This window comes from Varroa destructor, unplaced genomic scaffold (genome assembly GCF_002443255.2).
Source record: "Varroa destructor unplaced genomic scaffold, Vdes_3.0 BEIS01000007.1, whole genome shotgun sequence".
In the NCBI taxonomy this organism is placed as follows: Eukaryota; Metazoa; Arthropoda; class Arachnida; order Mesostigmata; family Varroidae; genus Varroa; species Varroa destructor.
The window spans coordinates 23957355-23972848 of NW_019211460.1; the positions used below are offsets into that span (position 1 = coordinate 23957355).

Sequence of the window (15494 nt, forward strand, 5' to 3'; positions counted from 1 at the left end):
TATATATGAGTATGTTTTAAGTACGAGCAGGCGTAAAATGAATGTTGGATCGTGTTATAGTCGGCTGAACTTTTCTCGTTGACATTGTATCGTCTTAACAACGTCTGACATTTTTACTGGTATAGTGCTGTTGTGCTGTTTCTCGGACCCCTTTCTTTCTCGGACTGTGGATAGCAGTAACATCGAAAGGGGTCTTTCAACGTCTAGCTATTAAGCATGCTCAAAGTAAGTGTTAAACACATCTCACGATTCCGGAAAACACTTAAGACTTGATCAGGGATCTAACCCTTATTGAATGCAGGTTGCACAATTAGCATAGGTCATGCACTGATCCTAGCAGTATACTGAAGAGCTCATCAATATTCAATGAAGATCGAAAAACAAATGAGAATCGTGTGCGAAATATAACTTTAAGAGTAGGAAGAAAAACAGAAATAACGGCCAGCTATAATGTTAAGCCACAATTATACAATGAATACAAGCCACGGCTATACAACAAAATCACGTTCTTTCTTAATGTAAAAAATAGGTGCTAAGAAGAAGCTCAGAGAGGGGCTGTTGTTGTTGTTGTTGCACAATGTCCGACGACATCTAAAAATCAACGAAGACCACAATTTAAAACAATATAAGCTTATTTTCGCTCTAAATGTTGATTTCAGAACGCAAAGTAAACTATCGTATTGACTGAAATATAATATAAAGCTGCCGGCGGTTAGCGCAAACAATATGCAATACGTAACGATCCCCTTACTACTACGTACTGTATTATAAATCTGCACCGCTATATATTTTCGCCCCACTCAACTGTCTAGCATTGTTCCATATGAGTAGCAAGAGTAGAAGCGACGTAAAGCAGCCGGAAAGACGACGTGAGAAAAAGTGTTCCGTAAAATACAAGTCTCTAAATGAATGCGAAGAGAGAATTCTATCTAAATTAAAAGCAAGGGCAGCGACGGCGGTGGCGGAGGCAGCAGCAATAACAAGAAGGAAACGGTTAGCTAAGACGCTGGACAGCATTTGATCGACATACCTATATGGTATCAGCATCAATTAAATTGTAAAAAAGTTATTTCCCGCCTCATTACGCCAAGTAGACTACTGCGACGGCTTCAGCAACTACGATCGCAGTTCGGCAGCAATACTATGGAGAGTCAAATGAAGATCGTGGCTATTGGTGTGTATAATGATAGAAGTGAGTGAATTTGGAGCTACGTCCCGCCAATGTGTTATCCGTAATCACGTCTTCAGCGGTTAGGCGTGCTGACTGCGGTACTATCAGTCAGTCACAAGCATCCCGACCATTGTTTCGATGCTAGTCCTCAATCAGCAGACAGCGGAAATTCGAAATTTTACAAGGGAAACATCAAGTAATAGGTAGAAATGCACTTCGAATTCAAACTGGCAATATTCGCAAAACCTCTTCTTCAGAGTTACGTAGTTTATAAGATTCGTTTGGTAAAACTGCTCCTTTCTCATTTCTGAACACCTGTCCTCTCGTGTCCGAAACACCCATAAATTTCGTTCACACACAGTCAACATCAGCTGAGCTCTCAATAGTTGAAAATAACGAGTGCAATAGATCTTATAGCCATAACTTAATGACACAAATATACTTGACGATATAGTGCAAGCGAATTGCATATCTACTGCAGGTATCCGACTAAACGAACGTAAGAACAAGCAGAAAGAGAGCAGATTAAAAACACTCGGTACATTAGCGAGAAGCTTTTAAATAAACAGCATAGAACACTCGGACTTTTTTTTTCTTTTTCCTAGATAAGTTCTGTGACAGCAACAGGTAGATTACCAATAATCATAAAAAAAATTTTACAAATCTTAAAATAGGCGTATCAGCTACTTTTCGCTATGCTAACTTGAATTTTCACAGCGCGCACCAACAACCTTTTTAAGGACTCACCGAACGTAGCATGAGTAAGTTCTGCATAGATAATGATCGCATAATAGCAACAAGCTTACCAACAAACGATAAATAATATAGTACGACACTGTACAATGCAATAACATAATACACTGTACACGCATGCACAAGTCCCTATATAAATGAGACGAAGATTGTACAAAATAAAATCTAAGGCAGGATAGCAAAAAAGCGCCGAAGCGGAACCTGTAGCTGAAGTAAACGCGTAGTTATGAAACGAAACGTCCGAGGCGCATCGTCATAGAGCCAACGTAACCGTTATTTGTCGTGAACTTGTCGTTGCGAGATATACATAAAGCCCCGGCAAGGAACCCGCAAAGATGAAAAGTATTCAGGCGACGGCCCCCGGACACCGATCGGTCGATGCTCCGTCACCACCTCTGCGACTTTTGTGTGCGTATTTGTGCGGCGATTTGCCTCTGTCGGCGACATAGTCGCTGGAAAAAACCCCCGGGGAAGGAGGATCGGTTTTGTTACTGACTGACTGGGTTTGTTAGATACCCCACTGCTATTCAGCAGCAGCTAGGCAACTCGATGGGTCGCACCAAGATTCGCCAGCACTTGAGACATCTTTCCTGGTCGTCGTCGCATTGGGCGGAGCCATGAGAATTTACCGACTGTCAGAGCATCTCGCAATACGTGAATCTTTTACTCTGATTCCGTCTGCTCGTGTTTCTTTGTTGGCGTTTAGCCCTACCGCCGCGCGTACAACCATGATAGCTTCGCTTCACTCGTCAAAAGAACGAATCTAAACGAAAAAATACGAACGTAACATGAGCGGGCATAAGGTGTCCCGAGACGTCGGCGAAATATCACGTAGTTTAGCGCTACTGGCAGTTGATAAGGAAGCTTTTTTTGCACAGGACCGACACAAGAAGGAATCTCACGTGCTACAGCTTATTTGAAAAAAAAATCGGATTTTGCAAAGCGGAAAAACATTGAAAATTAATTTCGCCTACATAAGTGAATAGGAATTGAAGAGAGAATAACAAAGGCACAAATAAAAAAAGTGCTAAGTATATTAAGTTGAACTATAAATTAACAAAGTATTCTGAATTCGAAGCATCGCTGAATTATCTTGGATCGTTTTCTCACCGAATGTTGGCGGATAAATATGAACATTTACTCAGCGCAAAGTCGTTGCTGCGAAAAGAAACTCATGACGAAAGCTATTTTTAATTGACTTTTTTTTTGCCACAACCGGGACATACTTGCAGATCTAAACAATCTAGATCGAGGTGAAAAGCCTAGCATATAACGATACTTGGCTGTCTAGAGCAATGGAGCACGTGCTCAAGTATTCAAGTCGACGGTCAGTAAATCGGTACGGCAAACTGGTAGATTCTAGCAAACGTTAACGAGTAAAATAGTAATAATAATAGTTAAATAGTAATACCATCGTTATTCGCTACATACTTCTGGCCCCATATATCTCTTTCATGTACGGTCCTCCCCATACAATTTCTATAATGTCCAGGGTCTACGCGTTTATGAATATTTAAGTTCTATACGCTTATCTGCAGAAGGAATGAATAACTGGTCAGAAGGTTTGCAAAAAAAACCATCATAAAAAGCATAGCTATAATTCTTCTGTCTATGCCCAGAGACCTTGACCTATAAGGATTGTCGGTCGGTTCCCATTTTCATCAATTGGGTATATATTAGTAAAAGAAATGTAAGTCCATTTCCTTTTTTACTTCTGCCCATATGCCCTTGAGAATATATCGGTAGATCTGTTCCGATATTGTACGTGTCCAGTCTCGTTCTGCGTTTTTAATATGTAACAATGACTGAACGCCAGGGAGCAGAATTAGTGAGTGTGTATATGCATACATCGAAAACATGTACGTTATTAAATTTTTTTGCATGGTGTCTTTACGATACGTTTTCTATTTATATTATGCAATTACAGCTGTGTTAGTATTCAGAGCTGCTGACGTTACTGCTATTTAGCGCACTGCCATCTTGATAAGTAAGTACCTCCTGACTGCTGCTAATTTCGGGCTCTTCTTGATTGTTGCTTGAGGAGCGTTTGGAGTTGTCATAGACGGCCTGATCGCCCCCACCGCTCATCTGTGCGGACGAAATCTGTATGAGATGGCCAGAATTCTGCTGCAGGGGTTGCTGTTGTAGCTCCTGTTGATGAACCGAAACTGCCGATGACGAAGAGTCGGATGAGGCCGCTTGCGGCAGCGTCTGAAGATCAGCATTGACGTCGTGCGCGGGCGGATTCAAAGAGAGATCCAAGGGACCTTTCAGCGGCTGGCCAAGCTGACCAGCTGCACCGAGTGGCGTTAATGGGGAGAGCGGGTTGAGTGGATCTGGAAACAAGGGGAACAGTCCCGGCTGTACCCCGAGAACCGCGGCGGGATAGGGCACAAAGCCCCGTCTGGATGATGGCGACGAGAAGTCTGTCGCCTTATGAACACTATTACCGTCGCTATCTACTATTTGTATCTGTCTATCTGTAATCGGTTGGTGAGAAGTGAAGAACAAAAAAGATAGATGCAGGCAGAGGAAAAAACACAGAAGCAAGGGCGTGTCAGTAAATTTAAGTGAACAGGAGAATAAAAACAAAAGGGAAGTAATCAGCACATATAAATTTACCTGTTATTTGTGAAAAAAGTGATAACCGATAGAATTATGTATTGACTAATTTGGTATTCAGATCTGCGTGCTCGCGTTTCTCAAAAGTCAACATACGAAATGCTATCAAAAAACTAATTATATTCATAGTTAATTACACATTAATTAAATCAGAAATCGAAGTGTTTGAAGCGTGTTAGTTTTTCAATCACCGTGATCAGTACAGCAGAAACATAAAGTATAGTAAATAAGAACAATATATAACAAACATTTTACCACTAATTTAGGTGATAATAGCTCTTCATCTAGTCTTATGATTGCGATACCGCTAGAGTAGTTTTAGCGTCCCTAAGAATATACCGTTTTTAATCAGCGTGAACGCAAAAGGACAATCAAGGCCTGTTACCGCTTGGTAATATAAATGAAGTGAAAAGAATATAACTATAAGGTATATGCAAGAAAACACTTTCAGTCAAACGTTTACATGTAAGAAAATAGCTATAACAATGAGCGACGTATCGGCAATTAGGTACATTACTAAGGGACCATGTCATGTATCAAATAAACATTCAACCATTTCATGGATCTGGTGCGGTCTGAGTGCTTTCAGACGTTTACCACAACTATGCTTAGAAGTGGTATTTTAAAGCCCGTTTTTTAACTCCTATAGTGAATCTGATGCCAACTATTTGCGCTAACTTACGTACCTCTACTTGATGCGCGGAAATATAAAAGGCTGGCATTGGATGTTCTGGTCTATCATTATTATCGTTGTTATTACTAGCATTTAAAAGTCCGTTATTGAGGACAGACAGAGGAATGAGTGTGTGACGAAACAGCTTTCGTTTCTGGCGGATCGAGCATGATTTCCAGCATAACATTTAATAAAACTATTATTAGCACAACAATAATGTCTGCAAAATTAAGATCGAACATAAATGTATTTGATCTGAATAGTAAGAAAAAATTTAATAACTCCTTGGGAATCGGGTCAGTCAGTGCGCCGATGAACCAACACAGAATTAAATATATATTTGTATAATAAAATCTGTGCGCGCGTAGACGAAGCTTGATTGTAGCGGCTTAGAAGTACAATAAAGATGAAGCTGGCATCTAAATCGATTTGGATACGACTAACGGTATCGTTTCCATTGTCGATGTTCATTGAGATAATCAATCACATTATATCACATACGCGATGGCCGGGGGCGATTGTTGGCTGGTCGACAATAGGGGGAAGGGGGGGACGGGACGACGACGTAAATGCTATTAATTACCACAGTCATAAACGTTGAGGCTCTATGGCGGACGGCCCTGTGAATTTATGAACGCGATTCGTCAAGGAGGAGTAACTCGCTTTTTCAATGATGTTAGTATATGTAGATGGTATGTTTAACGAGACTACGCGAAGCATGCCACCCCATGTGATGTACTAACGGTACTGCTGTTTTCCTCTGTAGATTGGCTAAGCTTCTTGCGGCCATTATTATAATGTGAAGGTAAAAATGGCAGAAGTACGAATAGTGACATCAGATTAATATGAAGTCATAGATGTCGTACAAAACCTATGAAGGCGTTCTAGCGGTTCACGTCATCGATCGATTATATGAGCAAGCAAAAATTTCGATAAACTATAAGACACCATAATTAATTAAACGGGATGTTAGATTAAAAAATGGGACGAAAGATACTGACAATAAGAATGCTAACAATAACAAATCTATTAGGAAGCAAGTACCGATACTGGTGAAACTATACACATAGTCCGCTACGACAATTTACGATTGCCAAATTGAAGCTGTTGAAGGATGATTACGCGTAATGGCCGTGCCAAGCTCCTAGAATAACTCATGTGTAACAAAGACAAAATAAATCTTTAATATTTTTATCGAAGGTAAGTCGAGGCAATTTGGCCACTAAGCGTTGCTACTAGGAGGGGTATGAACCGAAATGAGAATATATGGTAGTCTGTTCACTTCGTTCAGCAACGTCATCGCGTTTCAGTGATGAACAATAGCTTATTATTCCAAAATACTATTGAATAGGGAAAGCATTGTATGTAAACCTTTGATTCCTGCCAATCACTCAGGCTAAAAGCCATTACGACTCTAATTGCCCCATTCCTAGTGTGGGACGGTTTTTGTACGATAGCCCACTCTAATTTACATGTATATAGTTATCGAAGTATTATTTTTTCAATTTGATTTCTTAGCTCAGCTTACCTGTTAAAGGAACCTTCGTAACAATCGAATCGCTGTTGACAATGCTAATTATAACAGGTTGACGCTGTTCGTCTTGTTGTTGTACTTGTTGACGGTGCTGTTGTTCTAGCTGCTGGTGTTCAAGGCGCTGCATATATTGTGCATGTTGTTGCGACTGGATTTGTTGCTGAGTCGAGCTGCATAGTTCCTTAGTGAACCTTGACTGTATATCAGGTAGGTCCTTGTTCATGTCAGGGTTCCAGAGGAAGAGGTAGTACAGCGAAAGTAGGATGGCGGCCAACGAAACGCAGAGTAGGTAGGCTGCCACCGTTAACATCCTTACTAGCTTCTTGTGCTGTACTGAGGATTTATTTTCTGCCGGATAGATGCCGGTCATCGTGCCTGAAAGCGAGAGAATTAGAGAATGGACTATAGTAGAAGGTTCATATTTTTTCGATTATTCGTTAATGGTGTTTTTGTGCAGAAATGGAAATGTGATTTTTATTTCAGAACAACAACAACAACTCATAGAAAACATCTTGGACGAAGGGCTCTTAGTGATAAACATTACGACAGACTGTGACGAGGCCAATATGGTCTATATAGATAGAAGCATAATTTAATTTATTTGTATATTCGAAATGTCTTAAAAGCTGGTGTGACAGCTGATTTATTACGGCGTAACGATTAGCTACAATGGCCACTGACTCAAAGAACACTTCTGAAAGTCGCCTATTCAAAAAATTATCGAATCATCACTGTTAGGATCGAAAGAGAACTTTAACACACCTCCATAATCGAAGAATCTCATCTCCGATAGAAACTTGTTCGGCTGCATGATGATATACTGTTTTCGATATTAACCGATGATATGTGAATATCTTCTTCGGCACCCTTTTCCGTTTCGAAATGAATCGACGACCCAGACAATTAATCACTCGGCGTTCCGCGGTCGTAAGGGGTCTGGGTGCTTCGTTTTAGTACATATTACTATTAATAATATACTTATGGCTAGCTCACTCTTTTCACACCAACCCCGCTATTTGTCTTGTTTTTTCAATTCGAGGTTAGTGAGTCGTCGAAATGTTATGCAAGAATCTGCCGTGAACGAAGGCTGACCAATTGCTATCCGAAAGATTAATTGAGGCTGGATGGCAACACAGACTGGAAATTACTGCCAAAAAGCAGCAGGGATTGTTTCAAAACCGTGGGATGAGCTAAGCTTCTGCGCTGTTGCGACAAATCTAGATCGTCGTTAGTCTATAGTGTGCCGTAGACTTTTCTCCCAATATCACATGAGAAAAATAGCATCTCCGAAAGTTGCTTCGCACAGCACAAAATATCGCGCTATTCACAAAGCCTGAGACGATTCAGAACGAGGTTCCTATACAGCTTCTTAATGCTGGTTGTACGCAGTTTGAATGTACATCTTTCTGAAAAGGGTTGGTGCTATCAGGTGTAGGGAGTCGAGGTGCGAATTCAAACTTTTGCACCAAAGCGATAGCGTTTGGTGTTTGGTACAACATAGATGTTAAAAAACAGATGAGTGCTGTGCAAGAGTTGCGTTGGGGAAATAAACACACAGTGAAAGTAAGTGGGTGAGCTGCCGCTACGCTTAGGAGAGCAGATGGCTCTCGAACGAAAGCCTGAAAGCCCCAGGGAGCGAGAGGTCGTCAAGGCAAGCAGTAGGCCACTCTGCGCGCGCCACATATCTAACATCAACTCTTCTTTAAGGCTGTTGTCTCAGGGCTTACAGCGGAGTCTATGAAGTGAACATCCAGACATTAAAGTAAAGACTATTTGTATCGTGCTGAAAAACATGTTTAAATAGTTATGTGCATTAACAAGCTAAAACGAACAATTGCCACAAAGATTTTAGTTAGTGGATCATGCTTTGTCAGTGAACGACCAATTGAATCTTCATGTTGAAACCTTCACGAAAATTTACTTCGCTCCGCTTTGTAAGCGCGCATCATAACTGCGACCCTATAGACTAAAGAATGATCTCACGAAAATATTTGGTGCAAGAGGTCTAGATCTCAGTGTAGCATGCGACTGTTCTATCTCCATTTCATGCGGCATAATGAAAATAAAGTAGATACATCACATAATATAGGAAACAAAATTCCTTAGGTGGTGATTTCAATTTACCTTTTAGATAGTAGCGGTGCAGGCTAACCTATTTCTGTTCGGTTTTCATTGCGTTCGCCTAATGTTTAGTACAGTCTCTGATGACTTCCGTCAAGTAGTTAGACATTACAGTTTGACGAAAGGAAGTATGTCTACTACCGAAGTCGAACCTAAACCATCATGTGTACCTACCTATTTGACAAATAACCTTCCTATAAGTCTAGATTGTCTGAAAGATGCGCGTCATGTCCATAAGAATATATATATGGTAAATTAGCCAATACCTAAAATCTAATAACACAGCAATATATAAATGGCCTCAACAGGACATCCTGTTCAATACTTCGTGTTGGATATGAAGTTAGCATCGTTAGAATTCGATCGTTGGCGAGCCCTCAGCTGTATTCTAAAAGTAAATCGCTAATTCAAGCCTCAAAAAAGTCGTTACGGGCATTAGTTAAATTTCAGCATTAAACATGAAACATATGTCTTTGAGTGATTCTGGAAAGGAGTGCTTGGCCCCGCTGCTTAGCTTTTTTAGCCTGATGAATCGAAAATTACCACAGTATCTAACAAAACTGCACGGCTTGTGCTCGCCCAAGCTTTTAAGGTGGTGGAGGCCGAGGATTTAACAGTGGATAGTTTTGCGTTGCATGGAAGCTTGGCTCCTTCAGCGCTTCAGCCTGCGAAGACGCACTTCCTGTCTGATAAGGCATTCTCGGAAGCCGGGGGACATAGTTACATTGTAATCGAAGCAATGTTTCAAATAAGACGTCTGTAATGAGCTTCAAAGAGCCTCATTATAATTTCATCTTTGTACTATATTGGCACGCGTTCTTGATTCTCATGCGCACATTTGTATATTTCGAATAATTATAACTAAAAAGGACTACACTTGCCAGCTTTGCTAAGTTGATTGATTAGATGCTATCGAAAAGTTAGTATCCTCGAAATTCTGCACAATGCTTCTAGCCGATTTATAAGCTGAAAGGTTCTATCTATTAAATTCATTCATTACAGCTATAATTCCGCTAGGGTCTTGATAGATAGGTTGCATCATCTGGCTACAGAAAGGCTTTACAACGATGATGATGTACACATAGGTTTTTATTATATCCCAGTTGAATAATCATTGTCAATCAAGACATATTATTTCTATAATTGGATTTGCTTCGACGTATATTTTAAGTATACTTCACATCAAGGAGGCGATTAAATCAATTCAAGTACCGCTATCTGGAGGTACTCTGAAACCGGCGAACCTATACGTAATATATAACTATATGCATATGTCTGATTTCGATTTTGGTTTAGATAGCCTTACATGGCACTACAATTCAATACATTTATAGCATAATTGTTTCATATAACTGTACCGGATTCGCTCGCTGACTATAATTTTCGAGTGTCGCCATGGCAACGATGTCAACTCTGCGTCCGTTGAGATAACAGCGCGATACAGACCTAGCGAGTGAGGGCGAAAAAGTAGCTCTATAGACAACATTGACAGGCAAACCTTGGCCAGCTGACGAGGGGGTATACGAGGGATGCTGACGCAGTCAGACTACTTTTCGTAGCTGCGAGTGAAACCGAAGCACGCGAAGCGCATTAAGCAAAATGTCGTTTGCAAGTAAGTACCTTTGCTTTACAAAGTTCCACCATGCCCAGAGCTCTTTTGTATGCGTCCATTATCGATTACGCGTTTCGATACTCCTCGTCCTCTTGCTTTATTTTAAAAGGCAGCTAGGAAGAACCACCCAGTCTCAGTGTATCAGCTGATCTAACCGGAACCTCGAGCGGTTAGATTTGAGGGGTACCGGCGACAGATGACGTGAACGATTGCCCAATGGAAATATTAGTAGTAGAGCAGCTACAATAACAGTAGCAGCTCAAGTCACCCGAAATGTCTATGCGATAAATTCAAATCGAGAGCTTGACTTGAACATTCCGGCCACTTTCAAAGCGCCTTATTCGTAGAGGGTGCCATTATTGATCGAAGACATCGTTTACCGTTTGCCTAGCATTCGACTCGTTCACACGCAAAAATGGAGTTGTGCATTAATAGTTCCAAGTAGAGCAGCGTAATACGTTGATTTTAGGAAAATAGAAGAAATCTGACGATTGAGGACAAACGTTGCCGCGTCATTCATGCGCATTTATAACAGACGGCACAAATTTTGCACAACGCATTGTTGTTGTTGTTACCCGAAAAAGAAAGATAGGAATAAGTTGACATCACGACGCTTTGAATTCAATGAATCTGAACAACGGCCCCTTCTAATTGGAAAACTGATCCGCCCTTATTTGGGCCACGTCGATCCGCTTTTGCTGTGACAAAATATTCGGCAGAATTCTTCAAACAGCCACCGATGCAAAAGGCGTCATCGTTGGACCAAAATGATAACGATGAACCGGAACAAACGGGTCAAGAGAATGCAGCTGAAAAAGATGCCGACAAGGAGTCAACTGACAAAGAACCTATTGTACCGGACGGCTATAATCCCCGGGACTACGATAATCTAGCAGTATCTGCCGAGCTAAAAGCTCTCTTCAAGCTCATAAACAAGTGAGTGTCGTGACTATTAAACAGAATGCGCCACATGTGCATGTGTTGCACATCTAAATATGTGAAATCAATCGTCAATTACGCAACCTGGTCAAGCCTGTAGCAGTATCGCAACGTATTTAAAATTAGCATAGTAAATACTGAACAAGACGTAGAACGAATTAAGCTTTGTCAATTTAAAGTATACATTTTGTGAAGTTCTTTCAGTATCTTAAAATTGGTATCTAATCGGTGTTGATTGATTTCATGTTAAACAGCTACACCCCACAGACAATTGAGCTGGATAACAAACTACGTCCCTTCATTCCGGATCTCATTCCCGCTGTCGGAGATATCGACGCCTTCATAAAGGTACTTCGAGTTTTAGCTCTGGTATCGCCGTTAGGCATTCCATCAGATGGCTTTTTCAATTACGAAAGTTTATCTAATGCAGAATGGCTAGATTGAATGAACAAAGGCATTCTCGAGGAAAATCATACGACAATATGCAGCTTTCATGTCGATGGTTGTTAACTTAATATCTAAAAATATCTGACCTACGGTAATCTATAGATCTTCGACTTGCCGAAGCGTACAGCGTGAGCAGAAGGTATTCCTACAGTAATTATCAAAGGTTGATACTATTGGCTTTGATATACTTCTGTTATTTGCCCCATACGAAGGAGATTGCCGTACTTCATTTGCCTTTACGACGAAACCTCGATGTTCAATATCTTCATAATGAAAAGGCTTTTTTTTGTAACAGGTGCCTCCTCCAGATAAAAGCGACGATTTTTTAGGGCTGAAAGTTCTTGATGAGCCATGCGCGAAGCAAAGTGACCCGACTGTTCTTAACATGCAACTGCGGGCGACCACGAAACAATCATCGGCAAAGTCAGCCAGTAAGTTTTAGCAATGTTACTTTTCGATTTGTAGAAGGCTTCACGTTGTCGCTTGCGTGATAATTGTTTATCCAATAGATTCCTCGATTGACGTTCTGAAAAAAAAATCGCTAATGTCAGTATTCACTAAGATACCAAAGGCTGTCGTTAACACGTGAGCACAACTTAGTTGAGGATCGAAAGGCTAGTTATGGAGGCTGTATTGCGTATCCTTATAGATCGAAGGATGTAACGTTATGTTTTCTATTTTTTTTCTAGAATAATGAGCAAATATAACTTGGCTTTAATATGTACATTATTTCGGTTGCTGACAATATGGATTTAGCGCTGTTGGTGAAATGTCTGGATCAGGCACATGAGAATCCGAAGCAACTGGAAGAGTGGATAAGTTCGATTGAGAAGCTTCATCAGAGCCGGCCAACGCCGACAGTGCATTACGCGAGACCTATGCCTGATATCGAGTCGCTCATGCAAGAATGGCCTCAGGAGGTATTAAAGCAATGATTATTTGTATTGATAGGCAGATCCATATGTTCTGCTGCGTTCACTTAGGTTTTTCATCCATGTTTATTGGAAAATTTAGTATCTACCGAAGTCGATATAGATTTTTTAATAAGGCAACCGGCCTTCTAAACAAATTAAAGTGGGCATTGCGAAGGAATGTCTTTGAGCGTCTAGGAGATCGCTGACAAGCATCTAATAGTCAACTGCTGTGAACTAGGAATAGTAAAATAATAGTTTAGAGTCGAATCCGGGACTCTTCGTTTCTTACAGTTAGAAATAGCGGGCATAAAACTCCAAACATTTTGTAATAACAGTGAAACCAATACAAAGCGGCGGTACCGGACGTAAAATTGGAAAAATTTATTTTATTTAGTAACAATATTATTTAAACAAATTTAAGAATTCAGGTAAAATTGCTCGGTCGCTTTATTCAGCAATTCTAAAATTTAAAAAAAAAAATTGGTTTTATTGTCTACGCACCAGATGCTGGGCGAAATTATGCCTGTTGTTAGGGAAAGTTCACTATTTAAGCGGTCAGAGAATTGTTAGCTTAATTTCAGTTTTCGATTTAATCGACATAAAGTTATATAATGTTTCTCGAAAAATTTAAGGTTGAAGACGCCCTTCGCGACCTAGCACTTCCTTCTGCGCAGCTTAGCTGCTCGCTGGATGAGTACGTTAACATTATAATGGGTAAGTTAATACAGTTATTAATACTGCATATTTATGTGTGCCCTCCTGAGCTGGGTTAATATAGAAATGATTACTTTGATATATCACCGCTACAAATTACAAATCTACCATGAGTACCTAGTGAGACACGATTAAGTAAAATCTTACCAGATACAGTATTTCAGAGGTACGGATATGTATTTGTAAGCAAGATATATAACCGAAGGTTGCTCAGATCGCTAACAGTCGAGATGAAAGTATGGTATAATAGACTGTAGTGCAAGAGTGTAAATAATTTTCTAAGTGCTTCCGGGTTTTTTCCGGTTGTCTCAAATATTTTTGGTGAACTGATAGCACAATTATGTGCATTTAAGTAAGTCTTCACATATGGACGTCGCCGGGATATGTAGTAATACGTTACGTTGGTGATAAACTAGTAGACTTAATTGATGGGTATAAGTTCCTTTACGTGAAACTTTCAGCCATCCTCGACATCCCGGTCTATAAGAATAAACTGCATTCGTTGCATGTGCTGTTCACACTTTACTACGAATTCAAAAATAGTCAGGTACGTTATTTACTGGATCACCAGCAGCCGATAGTAAGTCCTCATGTCGCTATGCAACATAATCAGCAGAGGCTTCTTGCTTCTGGGCCTGCCATATTTTTTTATTTAATTGGCACTTTAATCATTCATGTGGATGAAGCCACTCAGTAAAAAGCCTCTACTTATGCAAGCGCTGGTACCCTCTTAATTTAAGTAATAATTTTTATTGTTACTATTGTTTTCAAGCTCAGGATGCTCTCGGGCTTAAAAAAAATTTGACTAGATTTGTTATTACCACATTTCAGCACTTCCGCGCTTTGGCAATGGACAATCAAATTGATAATGCCATGAAGGATGTAACAGACCCTTCGGATAGGCTCGTTCTCTGAACAACTATTCAGCTATAAAAAAAAATACTACGCAACTATTCAAATACAAAAATTTCTTAAACCTGCAACGGAGAGTCAAGATCGGATAGTTCTCAATAAAGGTGCATTATTCAAAATCATATCATATAAAAATATTGGTGTTTTCTTTGAAAATTTAACTTAGCGTTAAACTTCAGTACATCTCGTTGTTGTTGAACTGTGCGCCCCTAAATGTCTCAGATCAGAATAGTAATGAGGAAAATTATCTCCTTGTTTGATCCCCTAATTTTTAAATTCCCTTGCTAATTACTTTTCAATAATTTAATATTGCCGACCAAGTTCCTAACCTAGGCTCAATTACGCTTTTATGTTCGGCTAGAGGGAATGTGTTTACATTCCGTTTCGCTTTAGATTTCCTACGAAGCAGCTTCTTTGTCGCGTTCATCGTGCCATAATACACCGAGGTGTATACAAAAAAAGCTAGCAACCTTAGTTTCTCCGTAGAAAAATCTTAATTGTTACATCATGCAGATGGTGCGTAGAGTAAGACATCAAGGAACGTCGTTAAGAGATAATTCTGGCTTTAAATATTACCATGTCCCTTCTATTTTCGCTAATATAAAATCACCCTGATAGATATTATTAATATCCGTTATTGATATATCAGATATTGTCATCCGACAATTCGCGGTTTGACGTGTTAACCTAACTGCTAGTAGATCGAAAACTACAACAATCGTGCAAGTTGCAAGCATAGTTCTATTTTAAGAAAGGTAACTGTTTAGTACAACAGTTAGCTAAAATATCAAACATAACTATACAGTGCTATTCAATTAAGCTCGCAATACGTATAGAATAATTACTATATACGCCTTTGCAGATGCTTTATTTATTGTTACGCCTATGCTTATATTAGTTCCTGTTGCCATATTGACTAGTCCGTATTTTCAACCTAACCAGAGACTTAGGCGATAACACTAATCAAATCAATAAAGAACAAAGTTCTTTGTGTTTTACGTCCGTCTATTTAAGCCGTTAGACATAACTTTGTGCGACATGCTCCTAGCACGAAACGAAGTGTTTCTACGCCCACTACGTAT

The 15494-nt window shown here is 39.9% G+C and overlaps 2 protein-coding genes across 9 annotated transcripts; one reads left to right on the forward strand and one right to left on the reverse strand.

Annotated features, from left to right (window-relative positions):
* Nucleotides 1-189: 189 nt before the first annotated feature.
* Nucleotides 190-14547, forward strand: IFT46 (intraflagellar transport 46). Of its 8 annotated transcripts, XM_086974930.1 has the most exons (10): nt 190-225; nt 6857-6960; nt 10367-10486; nt 11206-11422; nt 11680-11773; nt 12168-12303; nt 12629-12792; nt 13419-13500; nt 13962-14047; nt 14332-14547. In XM_086974930.1, the coding sequence occupies exons 3-10, from the start codon at nt 10474-10476 to the stop codon at nt 14413-14415; spliced, it is 876 nt and encodes a 291-aa protein (XP_086831056.1). In that variant the 5' UTR covers nt 190-225; nt 6857-6960; nt 10367-10473; the 3' UTR covers nt 14416-14547. The 8 variants fall into 8 exon arrangements, with proteins under 8 accessions (XP_086831056.1, XP_086831054.1, XP_086831055.1 ...); XM_086974928.1 differs by lacking the exon at nt 190-225 and having other exon boundaries at nt 10263-10486; XM_086974929.1 differs by lacking the exon at nt 190-225 and having other exon boundaries at nt 10309-10486.
* On the reverse strand, nt 222-7655 carry inaF-D (trp-interacting inaF-D). Its single transcript, XM_022816234.2, has 3 exons — nt 7516-7655; nt 6748-7128; nt 222-4404 (listed from the first exon to the last, which is right to left on the reverse strand). The coding sequence occupies exons 1-3, from the start codon at nt 7562-7564 to the stop codon at nt 3857-3859; spliced, it is 978 nt and encodes a 325-aa protein (XP_022671969.1). The 5' UTR covers nt 7565-7655; the 3' UTR covers nt 222-3856.
* Nucleotides 14548-15494: the final 947 nt, after the last annotated feature.

Excerpts from the sequence above, each read along its gene's own strand:
- inaF-D (XM_022816234.2), bottom strand. The coding sequence starts at position 7,564 with ATGCAGCCGAACAAGTTTCTATCGGAGATGAGATTCTTCGATTATGGA. Across the intron at positions 7,129-7,515 it reads GAGATTCTTCGATTATGGAG|GCACGATGACCGGCATCTAT; the intron begins GTGTGTTAAAGT and ends TCTCGCTTTCAG. Across the intron at positions 4,405-6,747 it reads TACGAAGGTTCCTTTAACAG|ATAGACAGATACAAATAGTA; the intron begins GTAAGCTGAGCT and ends AACCGATTACAG.
- IFT46 (XM_086974930.1), top strand. Across the intron at positions 11,423-11,679 it reads CTCTTCAAGCTCATAAACAA|CTACACCCCACAGACAATTG; the intron begins GTGAGTGTCGTG and ends CATGTTAAACAG. Across the intron at positions 11,774-12,167 it reads ATATCGACGCCTTCATAAAG|GTGCCTCCTCCAGATAAAAG; the intron begins GTACTTCGAGTT and ends TTTTTGTAACAG.